This window comes from Suricata suricatta, chromosome 8 (genome assembly GCF_006229205.1).
Source record: "Suricata suricatta isolate VVHF042 chromosome 8, meerkat_22Aug2017_6uvM2_HiC, whole genome shotgun sequence".
Lineage (NCBI taxonomy): Eukaryota > Metazoa > Chordata > Mammalia > Carnivora > Herpestidae > Suricata > Suricata suricatta.
This window is the reverse complement of record NC_043707.1, coordinates 41072887-41092635: the sequence shown is the minus strand read 5'-3', so window position 1 is coordinate 41092635 and position 19749 is coordinate 41072887. Positions and strand designations below refer to the sequence as shown.

The 19749-nt window shown below is 47.1% G+C and overlaps 1 protein-coding gene and 1 long non-coding RNA gene across 6 annotated transcripts in view; both read right to left on the bottom strand.

Annotated features, from left to right (window-relative positions):
* Positions 1-62: 62 nt before the first annotated feature.
* LOC115300442 lies at positions 63-1089 on the bottom strand. The gene is made up of 2 exons (XR_003912649.1): positions 928-1089; positions 63-818 (listed from the first exon to the last, which is right to left on the bottom strand). It is a non-coding gene; the product is annotated as an uncharacterized LOC115300442 (long non-coding RNA).
* A 561-nt stretch (positions 1090-1650) lies between these two features.
* Positions 1651-19749, bottom strand: part of OTUD7B (OTU deubiquitinase 7B) — a 55732-nt gene continuing 37633 nt past the window's right edge. For all 5 annotated transcript variants that reach the window (XM_029950145.1, XM_029950144.1, XM_029950143.1 and 2 more), the window contains 8 exons: positions 18291-18392; positions 17365-17492; positions 12798-12910; positions 10911-11038; positions 10457-10606; positions 9483-9597; positions 7404-7488; positions 1651-6531 (listed from right to left, as the gene is read on the bottom strand). In XM_029950145.1, coding sequence (XP_029806005.1) covers positions 5326-6531; positions 7404-7488; positions 9483-9597; positions 10457-10606; positions 10911-11038; positions 12798-12910; positions 17365-17492; positions 18291-18392 — 2027 coding nt within the window. In that variant the 3' untranslated portion in view covers positions 1651-5325. The remainder of the gene's footprint in view (positions 6532-7403; positions 7489-9482; positions 9598-10456; positions 10607-10910; positions 11039-12797; positions 12911-17364; positions 17493-18290; positions 18393-19749) is intronic.

Sequence of the window (19749 nt, the reverse complement as noted above, 5' to 3'; positions counted from 1 at the left end):
CTGGGTAGGAAGAAAAAAAATCTGCATTTAGATGCAAAAAAGACAGGAAATGAAATACAAAGTAAGGGTTAACGAGCTGCTGTTTATTGATTTTGAGTCTGTACAGAGGCAGCAGTCCTTAGGTGGGGGCCCCAGTTTTCCAAAGTGACACTTAGCCCTCCTCCCCTCGGCACACACACCCTTCCGGCCTCAGCTTTAAAAGTTGTCTTGGAAAAAAAATAAAATAAAACAAAAGATGTCTTGGCCACTACTCTGGAAATAGTGAGGATATTGTGAGCCAGGAAGTTAATTTGGAACAAAGCGGCATACACCTGCTAGGAAGGTGGCCCAGAAGCCTTGTTCTAGAAGTCCTAAAAGCTGCCAAGCACCCCCAACCCCACCTACTTTCCATGCGCCTCAGTCTCTTGGGGCAAGGAATCCTTCCAAGGTCTCTTGCAGCAGGAAGAGTGGGGCACCACAAGTTTTAAATCCCATTGTCCCCTTTCCTTCTCCCCACCACCCTTCGTTCAAGAGCCTCATTTGGTTCTCTAATATTCTGAGGTATAGCAGCAGCAGAGGAATCCAGGGATTCCCATCAAGGGAATGGGAGGTGGAAGGCAGAAAAAAAGTGGGTGACTTGGATCAGCACAGGAAATGCAAAGGGGCAGCAGCTGGGGGCGAAGTCACAGGAGGACCGTCTCTCAGCACCCCACACGTCAGTGGAGGTTTTGAGGGATGAAAGGATGCAGAAGCAAGGGGCTGTATCAGATTTTTCCATCTTCAGAATCCTGGTCTGGTTGCAGGTTTGTGCCAAGAGTGAAGGCTGCTAGGAGGGGCAGCTGGAGGAGGGAGGTGGAGCTGAGTGACTCACAAGATGAGTCACAGATCCAGTTATAAGCACAGAAAGAGGCCAAGATCCTCCCCACCCTCCACTGCTCTGCACATTACCACCGTCAGCCAGCTTCTGTTCCTCTTTTCCACCGCCCCGCCCCTTGCCCACGTGGCCAGGGAAGGGCGGTGGCTTGGAGAAAGTCTGCGTGAGGGTCTACGTCATAATAAATATTTTGTTCATCAACTTAAGTACAGCGGCAAAACACCCTGCGATTTGCAGGCTGGGTAGTGGCCAAGTGCGAGACAAGAGTGCCTGGATGACTCACTGAATCTGCAGTTGAAGGGCCCTGGGGGGCGGGGCGTTAAAGGAATTAGAAAAATCGGGCGCCGGTGATTCGGCAGGCCAGGGTCTTCTAATTCCGTCTTCTCACGTGTGTCTGGGGCCCTGACTGCATGCAGAAAGAAGAGGACAGAGTCCAGAGTAACTGGTGTCCAAGTAACTCAGGGACAATCTTCTCAGAATCTCCTTTAATGGGAAAGACGAAACGTGCCTGGAACCTCAGACGTGTGGTTGTTTAGAAAGGAATGAGAATGGCAAAAGCTGGGTTCTAAGAGATCACTCGGAGCCAGTGCCATTTTCCCGCTTCCGGATCACCCCCCAAGTACACAACACGGAGTCATTGCTGATTTGTTTTTTATTGGTCTGCGAGCTTTCGTTTCGCTTGGGAAAAAACTGAGCCGATGGGAGAGGGCGAGCACTTAGGCTCCCTCCAGGCTCTGTGCCCCACGAGGCTTAACCCCATCCCCAACTCCACAAAGAGACTGAATCTTTTAACAAGATGTTTTTATATAATCTTTTTATTTTGTTGGTAGAACCCTGTATGAGGGAAAAACTTTTGATTAAACCTTATAACTCTCAACAAAAGGAGCACAGATTAAGGTAGGAATCTGGAAGCCTACCCTCTAGTATACTTGCTCCATCAGGGCTGGGGTGGAGAACGCTGGGTGGAGGGTAGCACTCTCTTCAAAGGGGAAAAATAAGAACCCCAAGTATTTCCCCTCTCCAGCAAAAACCTCAAGATACCCCAATGCCCTGGCTTACAGGAACTAAGTGCACTTATTTAAGCCTGAGAGATCCCATCCCTCAGCTAGGGTTCCAGGATCTGTCTCCCCCTTCACCCGCATACCCTTCCTTAACCACCAATTCTTGCTCATTTTGGACGTCATGTACCCCTCTCCTCCCCAGCACAGTAACTGCACGGGCTTGCCTCTCCCACCCCCTCATCTTCCCAAAATACCGCAAACCAACCACAGCCTGTTTTCATTTCCCAGGCGTTACTCCTTCACCCTCCATCCCACACAGCCCCCTCCAAGAATAAAGCAAAACAGTCCACGCATCCCTATGGAAAAACATCCGTGGACTCAGGGTCCCTCATCCTTAGAATGGAGAATTTTTTAATGCCTCAATAAATAGTTACCTTCCCAAATAAACAAAAATAATTTATTTCTGAATAAAAAGCCATAAGGCCTAAATAAAGTTGTTTTATCATACCCCTAGGACACCCCCAGAATTTCCACCTTTTTTATTTGAAAAGAGGTCAAAAGGAATTGGGATTGGTTAGTTTATAAATCAAAACAAAAACAAACAAGACACGAGGTTTCTGTTTTTGTTCATTTGTCCTCAGTTTTTAAAAACAAAAGTATCAACTAGAATCTAGTAACAAATCAAATCCAAACACAGCAGTCCAGTGAAGAATCAAAACTTTCCTGGTTTTATACTCAGGGAAAACCCCTGGTCTGTTTCCATTCCTATGGGTCCAGGCCAGAGCCCTGCACTGCAGACGGGCACCTAGGGGCAAGAAGGGTGAGAGTGCTAGGTGGGGGGCTGGGGCCACCTGTTGTTCAGGTGCACTAAGGGGACAAGGGACAAGCGGTTCAGGAGGTGGCAGTCTCACCAGTGCTGTTCTAACCCCAGAGATGGGGTGAGGTGACCAAGGCACTCACTCTGAGCACTTAATGTAAGGGGTGCCACCTAACTCAGTAACTGTTTTAATGCACTGTTTTGTGACAATCAAAACAAATGTAAAAAGTCCGCAGTGAACTACGTATCAAAGTTTTAAAGACGAGATTCAACCTGCTCAGTTCAGCTTATTTCCCTCACCCTAATCTCAGTCCTATTGGATTCTGTCTTTAAGATTTCGATATTTTATTCATCATGGATTTTTTTGCATTATTTTTGAAATACTGTATTAAAACACTATTTATCTGAATTACTGAGTTGTTCGGTACCCCTTACATTTTGTACCCAAGGGGAGCGCTCATCTCCTGCTAGTCCCAGCCCTGCCCAGAAATATACACGCCCCCTCCTCTGGAACCTAGCTCCTCTGACCTCGTTCATTGCTTCCTTAAAACCATCCTATTTTCAAATAAAAGCCTAAGAATAGCCATAGGAAATTATTAAATCAACAGACTCATCAGATTTGAAAAATAAGTGACTTTTTCAAGTTTGCTGAGGAGAGAGTAACCTTTCTAAATTGTGAGCGGTTCCAATGAAGAGGATGGTCCTGACGGGCTCTGTTACCAAGGGGGACGGCAGGATGACAACTGTCCTGACTGGGCAGAAGCAACATATGGCAATTATAGGTCCCCGACACACACATCCGGCCTTTGTTCGGTTTGGAGCATCCAGTTTGGAGCAGATGCAGAGATTACATTCCATGAGATGGGCTAGGAGTACATCTCTCAAAAGAGAAATCCATGTACAGAAAAATAGCCCCAATTAACACTCTGGACACTTAAGTACACTTACTCCCCTTCTTCATATGCACCCAGGAGTGTATACAATTGCATAGTTGATTTTTTTCTCCAGGAAAAACAAAAGAAGGAAAAAGGAAAATTGGCCCAGGATAGGTCCTCCAGTTTAAAGCTCTTAGAAATGGTGCTGGCCAGAGTGAAGGCTGTCCAGACTTGTGCTTTGTGCAAAATGCAAAGGAGCCCCCACTTCCGTGTCCATAGGCCCACGCCACCCCTGGGGAGCAGGGCTGTCGGGGAAAGGGGGAAAACCCAAGAACAGATCAGCTCATTGGGAGTGATCTGTGATCTGTGGTTATAGTCCACTAAAATATATTTCTCTACCTTTTTTATAAATTGTCCCTAACCCCTACCCCTGTGTTTTTTAACATCAATCCTATTATCAAAAATATGTCTTCTTACAAAGTGTTTTTTTAATTATTTTAATAAACTAACCACAGATTAAAGGTCAGCTATGGCTTAACAAAAGAAGCCGTGATGTTAAGTTCATTCTCCAAAAGTAGAGAGGAAGGAGAAAGAAGTCACTTAAATAGGAAGAAAAAAAAAATCATTTTTCAAAACGTTTTGCTCACTGGGGTCTTTGTTTCTTTTCCTTAAAATAAAAAGTCAAAATAAGTTTCTTTATAATGGAAATGCAGCAGCAGAGGATGGTAGTGCTCTATTTAGGTTTTTGGTTTTGTTTAAAACAGTCTGGCCAAAGGTCTGTCCTGCTCCTGCCCCTTGCAGGGTGCACTCACCCCACTGTGTGGTTATTGCTAAGTAGTTACAAAAGGGCTGCCTGTGCACCTGCTCACCTGGAGAAGATTCAGCCCACACAGCTGCTCTTCTCAGTGCTCTCCCCAACCCCAGAGGGAACTTTTTTCTTTTTTCTTTTTTTTTTTAATAAACTTAAAGTCCTTTAAAAAAAACACACACAATCTTAACTTGGCTGAGCTCAGCCCTCATGAGGATGAGGAAAAGATACAGGGCAATCAGCAGCCTCCTCCTGAACTAGATCAGATGGCAGAGGACTTGTTTAGAAGGAAATAAAACTCGAGAGGAAAAGGATTCCCCGTTTAAGTGCTTCCCTTTCCCATCTCAATAAACCAATTTAAACTAAGCCCCCATGAGCACACCTTACTATCTTGTCTTTCCAGATCCTTCAGGACGAAGAATTTATCCAACCCTAATTTCTACCTTAAGTCAAATCAATAACAAATTTATCTAATTTCCCAGTTCCCTCCACATCCCCAACTCTACCATCATGTGCTTTTGTCCAGCCTACAACAACTTTGGTCTGTTTTGTCTTTTACTGACCCACAGTCTGCTCCTCTGTCTGCTCCTCCCCCTGACTTCTGCCCACCCCCCGACTCCCACACACTAAACCTTCCCCTCTTTCCCCTTGGCCCTGGGGGGGACCCAAGCAGTCATGAGAATCACCACCTTCCCCCACCCCACCCCCGTACCTCCTCAGTCCCATCAAGACGGGCAAAGGCCCAGTGAAAGGCCCAGTGCAGCCACGTGGGCACCGTTCGGGCACCAGCGGCCCTGCCCTGCCCTCGCCAGCCTCCAGCTCTCCGGGGCGCACACACCTCAAAGTTTCTAGCCGGGCTCTCACCAAGGTTACTGCATCTGCCCCATCTGCGTGGGGGCTGGGTCTTGATGAGCCAATTAGTTGAGCTTAACTCTCTTTGTTTAGCCCCCTTGCCCTCCCGGGTGGCCCCCTCAGAACCTGTGCACCAGCAACTCCCCACCCGGCTCCCGCTCCCGCTCCCTTCTCCTCAGTTCTTCCCTGTAACAGCAGGAACACAGGTCATTTGTCTCGGGGTGTCCGTAGAAGCTGCAGTTCGGCTGTCTGCATTTGGTCTGGGCCGGAGGGAGCCCCCGGGGGCCCCCAGCCCAGCCATCTGGCTCGGGGGACTCTCTGTAGCCATTGCTATAGGAATCGGCCACACGGAAGGGGAGTGGCAACAATGCACCCCTGTGGCTGCCATCCTTGGAGTGACTGCCTGGCTCCAGGGAAGGGATGAAGTCCTGCTGGGGGTAGGGGCGCCCTGGAGGGCACTGTCTGGGGAAGGTGGCATAGGGTGGCAGGCCTCCCCCACAGGGCCCCCCTGCCAGCTGCCTGCAGGGCTCCTGGCAGTGGACCCCTGTCCCCGCAGACCGAGGGATGGTGAAGCCCCCGGGACAGCCAGCAGAGAAGGTTGCGGCCGTGGACTCTGGGGACACCGGCAGCAGCTCCGCCCCGCCGTCCGGCTCTGGCTTCTTGGCGGGAGGAGGCCCGCCGCCACCTCCTCCATTCAGGAGCCTCCTCTCTGCGTCCTTCTGCTTTTGCTCTGCCAGGAACCTGTCCTCGGCATCGGAGAGGTAGCGCCGGATCATTTCCTCCTGGTACTGGTGCCGGTGACCCATCTTCAGGGTGCCCACAAAGATAAACTTGCCCTCTCCTTGCATGGCAATCCTCAGGATGCTCAGGCTTCGCATCACGTCCTGGCTGTACTTGCCGCCGCCGTTACCATTACTAGCAGACTCGGCCGCAGGCTTCTCGGCCCCGGCCGCCTCCTCCTTGCCGCCCTTCCAGCTCTTCAGGGAGTTCTTCTTCTTCTTCTCCAGAGTCTCAGTGCCGCTGCCGACCCCCGGCCCTGTGCCGGACCCCCCAGGCTTGGGGCTCTTGCCATGCATCAGGCCTCCCATGTTCTTCTTGAGCTTGCTGCCCAGGGTTTTGCCAAAGCTGCCCAGCTTGTTAGCCACGGAATCTGCTCTCTTCTTGTCCTTCTCCCGGCCGCGCTTGGACTTCTCTTTCCGCTTGCTGCCCTCGTTGCTCGTAGAACTGCTACCAACCGACTCTTTGTCTGACTCCCCAGACTCGGGAGTGGAGCGGGGCTCGTCCCCAGCTGAGGCTGTGGGGGACTCGGGCTGGGCCAGGGGGGCCTGGGCAGAAAGAAGAACAGTGCTGAGGGTTGTCCCGCTGGTCGGGTTGAGGGAAGTCCCCAAGGACCTCTAGCTCACACGTCTGGCTCGCGGGGCTCGCTGAGCATTTGCCATAGCAATTAGCCAGGCAACAAAGGGCTGCTGATCCCCAGCCACTCCATCCTCCAGTGCCTGCCTCATTCCAGAGAAGGGCTGCTGTCCCGGGAGGGGAAGGGGTCCTCAGGAGGGACTAACTCTCATCTCACCGCCCCCCCACCTGACCCCCTCTGTAACAAGGACAGATCAGAATGAAGCCTGACGCTCTGTGCAGCAGTGAGCAACGGTCCAGCACGTGGCCTCTGGGTAAGGAGAACAGCCGTCACTACCATCCATTATTACAAATCTCTCCCACCAAACTGTGCCCAAGGTTAGGCTCAAGGAAGTCCTTGAGCCAGAGCCAGGGCTGACCGTCCTGCTCCCCACAGCATTTAGATGTTCGGCACTGGAGTCTGTCAGTTTGCCCTTGTCCCTGTGCTCCGGGCTCTAGGAGTAATGAGAACACCCTCCGAACCTACTGGACCAGCGTCTCTTCACACTATTCTGTCTCCTCTGGTACCCACCACAGAGGTCTATTTATACAAAGGCTTGGGACAAAGTAACAACCATTCACCAAAAAGTCAAGAAGACTTTTCTTGAGGAATGCACTTTAGTATCACAAACAAGAGCTTGGCTGGAGAGAGAGGGGCTGTGGACAATGGAGGGCACTAACAGAAAAGCAGGAAAAAGTGTCTTTGGGAACTTACCCCAGTATTCCTAACCTTGAATTACAAGCTACAGGTGGAAGCGACTCGGGAGGCCCCCACCAGACCTGCTGGGTCTCCCTTCATCCTCACCTGTGCATCAGGTGACACTGGGATCCACTTCACATTCATGTAGCCATGCAGCAGATGCAACTTAACCTCCAGGGACAGGATTACACTGTGGGGAGGAGAAGAATTAAAAACATACTGTGAATTAAAGTGAGTTAAAAGAATTAAAAACATACACCTTCAGAAAGCAAAGCAGGGGGAGGCAGGCAGGGAGGCAGGCTCCGGAGAGGAGGTTGGGTTTGAACTACAGCTCCACCAATTAGTGTTTTCATGACCTGGAGGCAAGTCACTCCACCCTCCCTAACGTCAGCTCAGTCGGGTTGATAATGGTGTAGATAATTATCTACCCTATAGCTAGTTGTAAAAATTAAAATGGTATTTGGAGTCTAGAATACAGGAAACAGGTACTACACAGTAGCCATTATTATTGTTGCTAGTATAAATATTATTAAGAGGGAGCTTTTGATATGTAGGTGAGAACAAACTTTAAAAGCCACAAACTCTTGAGTCTTAGATCAGACCCTCTCAATTGGATCCCCAGTGTCCGGGAACCCAAAGGAGGAGCCACTGCAAAAGATGGCAGGGAGGAGCTTTCATATCCACACGCTCTCTCTGCTGGAGGCTGGGGGGACTCAGATGGAGACATACCCACTACGAGGCTCAGGGAGGGGAATGGGCAGGGAGGACACATTTTTCTTGCTATTTAAATTCCAGAAAGGCAACAATCCAGAGCAAACTACTTCGGTCAATTATTTAAAAACCCCCTTGTGGGGCACCTGGCTGGCTCAGTCGGTACATTTGATCTGGGGGTTGTAAGTCTGAGCCCTATGTTAGGTGTAGAGATTACTTAAAGGATCAAATCTTTAGGGGCAACTGGGTGGCAGAGTCAGTTGAGCGTCCAACTCTTGATTTCAGCTCAGGTTATGATCTCACGGTTCATGGGCTTGGACCCCAAGTCAGGCTCTGCACTGGCAGTGAGGAGGCTACTCTCTCTACCTCTCTCTGCCCCTCTCCCACTCATTCATGAGCATGTGCTCTCTTTCTCTCTCTCATAAATAAATAAATAATCTTTAAAAAAAATTTTTTTTAAATAGATGTCTGGGTGGCTCCGTCGGTTAAGCATCCAACTCTTGATTTTAGCTCCAGTCATGATCTTGTGGTTTGTGAGATTAAGCCCCGCATCAGGCTCTTTGCTGACAACATGGGGCCTGCTTGGAATTCTCTCTCTCTCCCGCTGTCTCTTGCCCCTCCCACACTCATGTATAGGTTCGCTCTCTCTCCCTCTCTCTCAAATAACCTAAAAAAATTATTTATTTTTAATATTTTTTCTAATGCTTATTTATTTTTCAGCATGAGCAGAAGAGGAGCAGAGCATGAGCAGAGGAGGAGCAGAGAGAAAGGGTGACACAGAATCTGAAGCAGGCTCCAGGCTCTGCCAGCACAGAGCCCAACATGGGGCTCGAACTGTGAGATCATGACCTGAGCCAAGATCAGATGCTTAACTGAGCCATGCAGGTGCCCCCAAAACTTTTAAACAAATAAATAAATACCCTCTCACTTGGGCTGGGAAAAAACTGTGATTTTTTTTTTTAATGTTTGCTTATTTTTGAGATAGAGAGAGACATGTGCGAGTAGGGGAGGGGCAGAGAGAGGAAGACACAGAATCCGAAGACAGGCTCCAGGCTCCGAGCTGTCAGCACAGAGCCCGATGTGGGGCTGGAACCCATGAACCGTGAGATCATGATCTGAGCTGAAGTCAGATGTTTAACTGAGCCACCCAGGTGCCCCGTGATTTGATAATCTTGATTTTCCGCTGTGTGGGAGATTCTGGGAGGTAGCCATATAAGAACATGCTTCACAGTATAAGGGAAGAAGCAGTTGAGAGCCCTGATTCCCATCTCTTCCGTGGGGAGACAAAGCAGCTGCATGTTGCAAGAATCATGGTGCCCAATCTGCCCCTGCCGTTTCCATCTTCCTCCAAACACTGGAGTTAGGAGGTAACTGTCTGGCCTCCAAACTGAGGAAAAGTCCCCAGGGAAATGGACACTTTTTGTGGAAGATACTGCAGGCACCTGGCGGATAGGAAGGCGAGGCCTGCCTCACCTGGCCAATCGGACGTTGTCATTGTCATCTTTGCCCCACTCCCAGCCCTTTCCAGGGTCTACAGCAAAGTGCAAGGGCAGCAGCTTATGCTCCGAGTCCGTAAGTGGGATCACAGCTGGGGAGGAAGAAACATGTCATCAAGGAGTCTCTTGAGGAGAGAAAGGCAAATGAACACAAACAGACTTCATTAAAAAATAGGTATAGAATCCTATCACAGGTCTCTAACTGAGCTCACATCTCAATTTTCACAAGTGGATTACCTTAGCATTAAAAACAAACAGACTGGTCTTCCCTTACTAGCCAGCACACAATTTAAGCCACTAATCTTCATGATGCCCCAACAGTCAGTCAACGAACACTCATGATGTTCTTGCCAGTCAATGTGGATTCAAGCTATTCAAAGTCAGTATTAAGGCAAATACAGCAAAGTATCACTTGGAAGGTTCTGTGACCTTAATACATATGCTCTTGACTCCAGAACAGGGAGCAGCAAGTACAGGCAGGTGACTGTGTTTTTCCTAAAGCTGCTTCTAAAAATAGTATTTCTTTTTAATTTAAAAACCCTGATTTGGGGCGCCTGGGTGGCTCAGTGGGTTAAGCCTCCAACTTCGGCTCAGCTTATGATCTCACATTCGTGGGTTCGAGCCCCGCGTCAGGCTCTGTGCTGACAGCTAGCTCAGAGCCTGGAGCCTGCTTCCGGTTCTGCGTCTCCTTCTCTCTCTGCCCCTCCCCCTCTCATGCTCTGTCTCTCTCTGTATCAAAAATAAATAAAACATTTAAAAAATTAAAAAATAAAATAAATAAAATAAAAACCCCGGTTTAGGGTTAGCTTAGTAAAATAGTTATCAGTGTGCACTGTCTGGGCTTGCATGTCACTTAATTCTTTCCTCCTACATTCTCTCCAATTTCAGTCTTTCCAAGTGAAAGGAAAGCAGACCAAAAGACACCACAGACACCAACACTGCCCTCAGCACCTTGCTCCTTGGCGTTCTCCTTCTGCTCCATGGACACGAGTGCAGAAAAGTGGGCCTGATCATAGGCGAGCACCAGAGGGGAGCGGTGACATTGGCTGGCTGGGACCTCCAAAGGCAGATAGATTCCCCCAAAGGGAATAGGGGCGAACGCTGCGGCAAACCACAAAGAGCGTTACCCGGGGTGGGGTTCCCACCTACAGAGGAACCCCGCACCTGCTTGACTGAGTCAGTTCCCCCCTTTCATTAATTCTAAACCCTGGTTAACCATTCTTTCCTAAGAAACCTCATCAATTAATTCCAACCGCTTAGCTCTCAACCCCTTGAGAATCGGGCAGTGTTGTAGTGTATATGTTGTTTCTCCACAGGGGTCTACGTCGCCCCTTCCCTCCGTCTCCCATGCGTAGCCAAGGCTTCGCAAACACAAGGGGCTCAGGGCAGCTCAGGACTGACTCACCTTCCCCACCAGAGTCCCTCAGCATGGTGTCGGCCACAACAACTATGGGCCTCCTAAGCACGTGGGCAAGGACAAAGACGTGGAATTCTTCTAGGCTCTCATATACAGGCTCCTCTGAACTCTCCACCCTAGAGTCGCAGGAGAGGAGATTGTGGAAGGGAAAGGGAACAAAACAAAACAAGACACTCCTGAAGACCAGTTCTGCAAAGACGAAAAAGAAGAACATCCAAAAAAAAAGGAAAAAGAAAAAGAGAAACATCTTTCCTGGCTTTCTCATCTTAAGGCTGTCACGGACATACCTGGTTATATTATGCTACCACGGTTACTTCTATGCCCATTTCACAGATGGGGAAATCCAAGAAACAAAACTTCCTCTTGCTATGGTCCCTTACTCAAGAACAGCGTCTAACCTCACCACCTACCAAATACCCTAATCAGAAATCTGTGACTTACTCTTATCTCACATTTTCAATTAACCACCCGCCTTGACCAAGTTCATCACTTCCCTGTCTCTTGTATCTACGTCCTCTGGCCTGTCTGCGACCCACTGCTCCTAGTCACGCCCATGGCCCTCTCTCCTGGGTCACCACAACTGCACCCCATCCCCCTGCCTCCACCTCATCACCCACTCTCCTGGTGTGGGTGTGTTCCAATACTCGAACTTGCTCCTGCCACTCACACGCACACAGTTCAGCAGCTTCCCACCCCTGAAGCAATGGTGTCTGGCACTGGGCACCTGGCACAAATGCAGACTTCTGGGCCTGAGCTCAGTGCAACTCAGCGGTTCCTTAGTGATGGTCCCCGAATCTGCATTTTAACAAGCCTCCCAGATTGTCCTTATGCACAATAAAGTTTGGATAGGTTATAATTTTAACTTGGTGTTACAGAAAATTTCAAAATTTTAAAACATTCAAAACTAGAAAGAATATTACACCTAGACTTTCATGTGTCCCTCACCAAGCCTCAACAGTCATAAAACACATGGTCAATGTCATGTTCACCTTGACCTTGATCTATTTCCCTATTACTTCTCACCCACATGCCACCTCACCAGATTATTTTGAATCAAATTCTAGACATATCATTTCATCCATAAATTTTTCAGTTTCTATCTCTAAAAAATAAAAGATGTTTAAAAACAACCACACAACCCTTAACATCACACTTTAAAAATTTAACAACAATCAAACATATAGACATTGTTCACCCTTCCTCAACTGTCATAAATGTCCATATGTTCCCAATGGTTGATCTAAGTGTCTTTAAACTTAGATTCCCTGGGGCGCCTGGGTGGCTCAGTCAGTTAAGCATCCGGCTTCGGCTCAGCTCGTGATCTCGCTATTCGTGGGTTCGAGCCCTGCGTCAGGCTCTGTGCTGACAGCTAGCTTAGAGCCTGGAGCCTGCTTCAGATTCTGTATCTCCCTCTCTCTCTGCCCCTCCCCTGCTCGTGCTCTCTCTGTATCTCAAAAATAAATTTAAAAAAAACATTAAAAAAAAGTTTAAAAAAATAAATAAATAAACTTAGATTCCCTTTCCCTTTTTATTTTCCTTGCGGTATATTTACTGAGGAAACGGAGTTGTCTGTCTTGAAGTTTCTCAAAGTCTGGATAGGATCTGGTTATAATTCCTTAACATGGTACAACAGAAACCTCAGCAGAGCACTCGAAACTCCAGTTACCCAGCTAGCCTATCACTCTATACTGCATACTCTGTATTCTGCCCATACTGAACTACCTGTGGTTCCTAGAACATACCATGCTGTTACATCCTTCTTTGCCCTTGCGATGGCCCCTCTCTTTCCTTCTAACATCCTCTTAGCTTCAAGTTCTTTGGACACTGAGGACTCAGTAACGATTATTTCCTACTCCCCCGTTTAGCCATACTTACCCGCCACAGTTGGCTCCATTGGTACCTAGATGCATGCGGGGTTCACTCGAGGCAAGCTTGATCAGCTCATTCCACTCCTTCTGCCACTCATCCTCTGTGTAAACCAGCCCCGACTGTGTGAAAGACAGGCAAGGAGAGACCAAGCAGTAAGAGGCTATGTCCTCAAGGCAGTAGCTCTTCAACTCAGTCATGCTGTCCCACTCCTTGTTCTCTTGGCTGTGGCTCATAATGTGTACTACAAAGTCACACCTAGACTTCTCCCTTTCTTAGTCAAGATCCACAGAAGTTTATGCTCTCTCTCACACTTCTTCCTCCATTCTTTTTTGGCCCATTGCAATCTAGCTTCTGTTTCTGTCCCTTACGCCCTTACCCCATTTATACCACTTCACCTAACTGACTCTGGCAAAGGACAATGACCTTCTAATTCTCAAATTCAGTGGACTCTCTGGTTCTCGTCTTTCTTAGCGTTCACATGGCATTTCAACTCCTTGTTAAATCCTTCTCCTTTAGTTTCCACAACACTACTTTCTCCTATCTCTCTCAACTCTGTCCAGCCTCGCCATACTGGTGCTGTGTCAACCACATTAGCAGCCTTGGTTCCTTCTGGGTGATTTCCTCTACTGCCATCATCTCATCCACTGCCGTCTATATGCACAGGACTCTAAGACCTCCCTCTCCAGCCCAGACTTCCTCTTATTTCTAGATTCATATCTAGCTGCCTATTGAAGACACCACCTGCCCATGACTGCCTCAAACTCTGTAGAGTCAAAACTGAACTACTACCTCTTCCAAGACCCACTCTTCTTCCTGTATTCCTGCCTTAGCAAGAGCACAGAGCAACACCCAACACACAAGCTAGAAACCAGGGAGGTACCGAAGATGCCTTCCTTTGACCGACTCCACACCTGGACTCCTTAGTCAACAATTATAAAGCATAAACTACTGCAATGGACCCTTAAATGGTAGTACTACTCCAGTATGCATTCTTCTGATCTGTCTCCTGCAATGTTAATAGAAAGATTGTTCTAAAATTAAAATCTGATGTTTGTGTCCTGCTACAAATTCTTTTAAGAACCTTTGTTCTCCTCCTAGATATAGCTCAAACTTGGTAAGCGTAGCATACAAAGTCTACTTCCTGGCCCCTACCCACCTCTCCAATACATCATTTAATTAGCTGTTGTTCCTCAAATGTACCATGTTACCTTGTACTTGAGCTTTTGTCTAGCTTGTTCCTTCTGTCTAGAGCAGCCCACTCCCTAACCACCTGGTGAACAATTTCTCAATTGTCAGGAGAGAACTCAACTAATTTCTTCTCTGCAGCCTCTCCTAAACCTCCCTGGTAGATCCACTCCTTCCTCTGTGGCCTCCCTCCTCACCTGCTACATAGACTTCACTAAAGAAATCATAACGCTGTTACCCTGGCGCAATTATGTGTTTACACGTCCATCTCCTCCTACTTCTCTATTATTATTTTATTAATAAAAAACGACAAAGCTACTTTATGTTTATAAAATGCCGTAACAAAGTCTTTCGATTAAAAAGAAAAAGAACAATGCACAGGCAATATATCCTGGGTGCTCTGGTCACCCTCCCTCTTCCTCGTACCTAGTTCAGCTTCCTGTTTTTATCGACACAGCCACTAGGTGGTGCACCCTTCTATCCTGAAAATGTTCTTACTGGTTGGTTTGATTTTGTTGTTGTTGTTAAGTTTATTATTTAAACAATCTCTACACCCAACATGGGGCTCAAACTCGCAGCCCTGAGATCAAGAGCCACTTGTTCTAATGACGGAGCCAGCCAGGTGCCCTATCCTTATTGGGTTTCACCAATTTCAACACAAAACAAGAAGCCTTGGGAAATCAAAACCAATTTCGTTTGTGTGGTGTTTGGACCTGATTACCCTCCAGTCCCTCACACCTCCCTCCATTCCCATGCCCAAGGTGCAGGATAATGCTATAAATGGTCTTAACTAAAACAATTTTCCTAGGCTACACTTCCAGTATTGAACTTTTAATGTGCTGGCCAAAAGGAGCAAAATCTTTCTCCTTCGAGAGCCACTATTCTTTTTTTTTAAATGTTTTTATTTATTTTTGATACAGAGAGACAGAGCATGAGAGGGGGAGAGGCAGAGAGAGAAGGAGACACAGAACAGGAAGCAGGCTTCAGGCTCCGAGCTAGCTGGCAGCACAGAGCCTGACGCGGGGCTCGAACCCACGAACGTGAGATCACGAGCTGAGCCGAAGCCGGATGCTTAACTGACTGAGCCACCCAGGCGCCCCAAGAGAGCCACTATTCTCTATGCATGTATTTCCACCAGGAACTTTGAAGGGAACAGGCAGCTGACCAAGAATGGAACTTGGGTATTTCTGGGTCTCCCAGCTCAACACATCAGAACCTAACCCCACCTTTAACACAGTAACTAGAATAGATAGCTTAATAGCTGGTCTTGGGCACAGCTCTTCTCCACCTGTTGCTGTCAATTCTACTTCCCAGCTAATGGCGCCAGTTTGGCCTTTTCTGGGCTCTAGAGTAGTCAAATTTAAGGTTCAGGCATGGTGTGACGTCAGTAGTGAAGAAGGCACACTTGAGGCACGAGGTCCGTCTCAGCTCAGCAGGGAGCCATGGGATTAGGTGGTATAATGAGTACCATCTACTTGGTGTTGCCCCTATGTGTCTGGTCCCCCTCAGGAACCCTCTGGGGCAGGCTGGGTGATCAAAGACAGCATTCTGATCTTCATACCATCCTAATTTTAACGACTGGGTTCTTTGTTTTTAAGAAAAAACATGACACAGTCTACCTTCATATCTTAATTTTCAGAACATAAAATTTTGATAACTAAAAAAAAAACCCCTCTTGGTTCTATACAGTAGCCATTTATGACAGAGCAATAAAAGGTGACAAGAAAGAAGATGGAAAGAAAAAGGAAAGTTTTGGGGTGCCTGGGGGGCTCAGTTGGTTAAGCGGCCAACTTCAGCTCAGGTCATGATCTCATGGTTCGTGGGGTAAAGCCCCGCATCAGGTTCTGTGCTAGCAGCTCAGAGCCTGGAGCCTATTTCAGATTCTGTGTCTCCCCCTCTCTCTCTGCCCTTCTCCCACTCATGTCTGTCTCTGTCTCAAAAATAAATAAACTACAAAAAAAAATTTTTTTAAAGAAAAAAAAGGAAAGTTATTGAAAAGACAGACCCAAGTTTATGCCAGAGCACCCAGCCATTAAAAAAAAAAGGAGGGGGGTGCGCACTTGGGTGGCTCAGTCAGTTAAGTGTCCGACTTCAGCTCAGGTCACGATCTCGCGGTTAGTGGGTTCGAGCCCCGCGTCGGGCTCTGTGCTGACACCTAGCTTAGAGCCTGGAGCCTGTCTTCGGATTCTGTATCTCCCTCTCTCTCCCTCTCATAAATAAATAAAACATTAAAAAAATTTTTTAAAAGAAAGACACACACATAAAGAGTATGAGATAAAAATAGAAAACAGAGAGAACCAGGAGAAAAGGAAAGAGGGAGGCCTGTTATCTTTATGGAAATGTACATTATCATCATTATATTAAAGTGAGGTGTCTGCAAAATCTTTCATTGCTCTGTCATAACTGCCAGACAGTAAATCTTCCTGGCTTTGTGAGCCATGTGCAACTACTCTTTCTGCTGCTGTTCTACTCTACGTAAGGAGAGCACTTACACACATACATGAATAATAGGGCTGTGTTCCAAGAAAAAAAATTTTTTTCTTTTTTTAAATAAAATTGTTGGTGGGATTTGCCCCACAGGCCTGTGGGGTTTGCCCAACCCCTGTACCAGGATGGAAAGTACATGGAAAATAGAAACAGTCTGTTGTTGCTTTCTTATACAAAAGCAGTGTCAGCATCTGCTGAACCCCTGAGAAGCATGATTCAAACACAATTTAATAGTCATGTTTTTAAGATTTTTCAGAGTATATGAAACGCAAATAGTACATATACAGCCAACAACATTTTTTAGTATTTACATTTCTATAAAGGTTGAAAACATAGAAGTCCTTAAAAATTGGTCTAGCCTTGGGCACCTGGGTGGCTCAGTCAGTTAAGTGTCCATCTTTGGCTCAGGTCATGATCTCCTGGTTCGTGGATTCGAGCCCTGCATCGGGCTCTGTGCTGACAGCTAGCTCAGTGCCTGGAGCCTGTCTTCATATTCTGACCCTCCCCTGCTCACACTCTCTCTCTCTCAAAAATAAAAATTGAGCTAGCCTTATTATAAAGCAAAAGAAAAAAAAACAAAACAAAAACAATACAAAGATCCTGTGGACCTATCATATCTTATTTTGTAAAAGACTGCTACTGAAGGTTTCCTGAGGGCCTCCCAGACGAGAAGCACAGCATTAGCAACCTCCTCTATAGGCCTCGGCTTCCCCACACTCGTTCTCATGACTGTAACTGACAGGCATTAGCCCTACGGTGTCATCTGCGTTCTCTACGGTTTCCAGGACTGTAGGGGGAGTACCAACTGATTAAACACCGACAGACACTGCCTGCCGGGAAGCTCGGAGCATTTCCCACAGAGAGCTCTGGGGCCACGACGCTCCCACCCAAACTCCTTCACCTCCTTATTCTGCTGTGTTTGCTGCCACCTCCAGCGCCGTTTCAGTGCCTCCTTCTCAGCTCCTTTCTCCATCAGTGCATACAAAGCTTTCCGCAACATCAGGTCCCGATCATGGAAACCCCACATGCCTGTGGCAAGAAAACATTATCAGTAGGACACCTTACCGTGACTTCACGCCACTTATTAATTTTGGTGCACATACCCTAACACGAAGGAAAGCAGGCTGAAGGCCAGGCTCAAAGAAACCTGTGTGGCTTAGGGGAGAGGTACTTCATCATGAAAGAAAAGATGTTCCCACTCTGGCCGTTCAGGAACTCTGAGAACTTTAAAGTGGGGGGATACACCACACCCTACAAACTCCTGATAGGAAAGCCCCTTACTCCTGATGGAAGTCCAACAAACTAAAATACAAGGGAGCAGAAGAGAAGATGGGGCTGGTACAAGGCAGTCAGCATCAAAGCTGGAGGGATGGTTGGAAAATGAAGACTTTTTAAAGATCTAAGGCAAAACACATTGAATTATAAGTGTTATAATTAAAGTAAGCAAATATCACAAAAACTGATGAAAGCACATCTTTTTTATATGCCAGGAGCATAAATATTAAGCAGAATGATATACACACATAGCTCTAGACCGCTTGTGTACTTGCTGCTCATTACTTCTGGGCGGCAGCTCTCGGAGTGGAACCCAGGCTAAATCCTGGGTTCTCCCTATGTTCTCTGAACAAGACCGAATGTCCAGCGCAGAGCTCTCTTCCATCCCTGCCTGCACGCCCATGTGCATGCACACACGCATGCACGCACACATGTACATGCACACTGTGTCATTCCTTCTGCCTAAGATCAAGGCTAGCTGGATCAAGTCCTACACATGAGATGTGACTCTATTGGTTTCTGAGGGTGTGGAACACCACTGTCAAGACTCACCCAGAGAGGCTGCATGTAGGAGGCAGTTTCCATCCCCAGTAGTGGCCAGAGGAAGCAGCCTCTGGCACGTGGGGTCCACACTCACCCACCAGTTCAAACGCCCTACAGGAACAGGAGGAGAAGGAGAGGAGCAGATTATCCACGAAGCCCTCCCCACCCCCACTCCCTTTGCTCTAAAACAGACTCCAAACTTGTCACCACACAGACGTGGGTAGGAAGACTACCTTGAATAAAACCATCTCTGTTTCTCCTTGTACCTTCTTCACGCACACCTAGTCGATCAGAATCCGGAGAGCATGATTGGTTAGATCAGCAATTCCTACATGGGGACTGCTGATCTAATCAATATCCAAGGGGACATCCGGGCACTATCTGGAAGTGGTTTTGGTTGTCACAATGAGTGGGGAGAGGGGGCTGCTATTGGCATCCAATGGGCAGATGCCAGGGAGATTGCTAAACATAATATAATGTACTAGGCCACTCATACAGCAAAGAATTATCTGGCCCTAAATGTCAAAAGTGCTGAGACTGAGCAACTCTGGGTTAGATGATGAGGCCAAAGTCATAGTTTGAAATCTGCGTTGGCTATTGGTCTGGCTCTGATTCCTTCACTCTGCCCAGGAGACCAGTGAATCTTGTCCCAGTGAATCTCAGCACAAATCCATCATCAGTAAAAGAACAACAACCAAAGCATGTACTCCAAGTGTCATGTGAGTATCATCTGCATCCATGACAGCGTGTCAGCTTGTATGTGGTAGGACTTTAAAAACATGGGCAACAAGCAAAGTACATGAAACACCTAAGAAAACGAGTCTCAATTCTGTACAGTCATCCCACAATGGCCAGTGGTATTCATACGAGGAAAATATTTTATGCATCGTGCTTAAAAGTTTTCTTGAATTACTAAAAAATCTACAGAAAGAAAAACCACCTATAATCTCACTAAGCCAGATAACTTGCTAACTTTTTAAAAAATAGTATAAATAGATGCACACAGTTCCTACAGAAGGAAAGTACAAAGGAAAAATGAAAGCTTCTTCCTGATGCCCCCACCTCCCAGCCCCGGTGTTTCTTCCAAGGGAGTTGTTTTTTTTTTTTTTTTAATACCTGACTAGCTTTCCCCAGAATTCCCAGCAGCCCCCACCCCATCATATTAACTAATTTTAACAATAATTTAAGACAAACACAATTGTAAAGGTAAATAAATCTTCTGAGAACAGTCCATAGAAACAAATGGAACTTTTAAATGAATCACCATGCACGTCACCCACAGTTTGGGTCTTTCTGGTCACAAGGGTGTTCCAGAGGCGACTGTAATTCGTTTGAATTTTTCCCCATGTTTGGATGTTTAGGTATTGAGTACTGGGCCTTCCATGTGTATATCTGGTTTCTTTTCCATCAACCAGGACATTTCCAGAGGAAAGTGTCTAATTGGTGTCCTGAGAAGAAGCACCTAGCT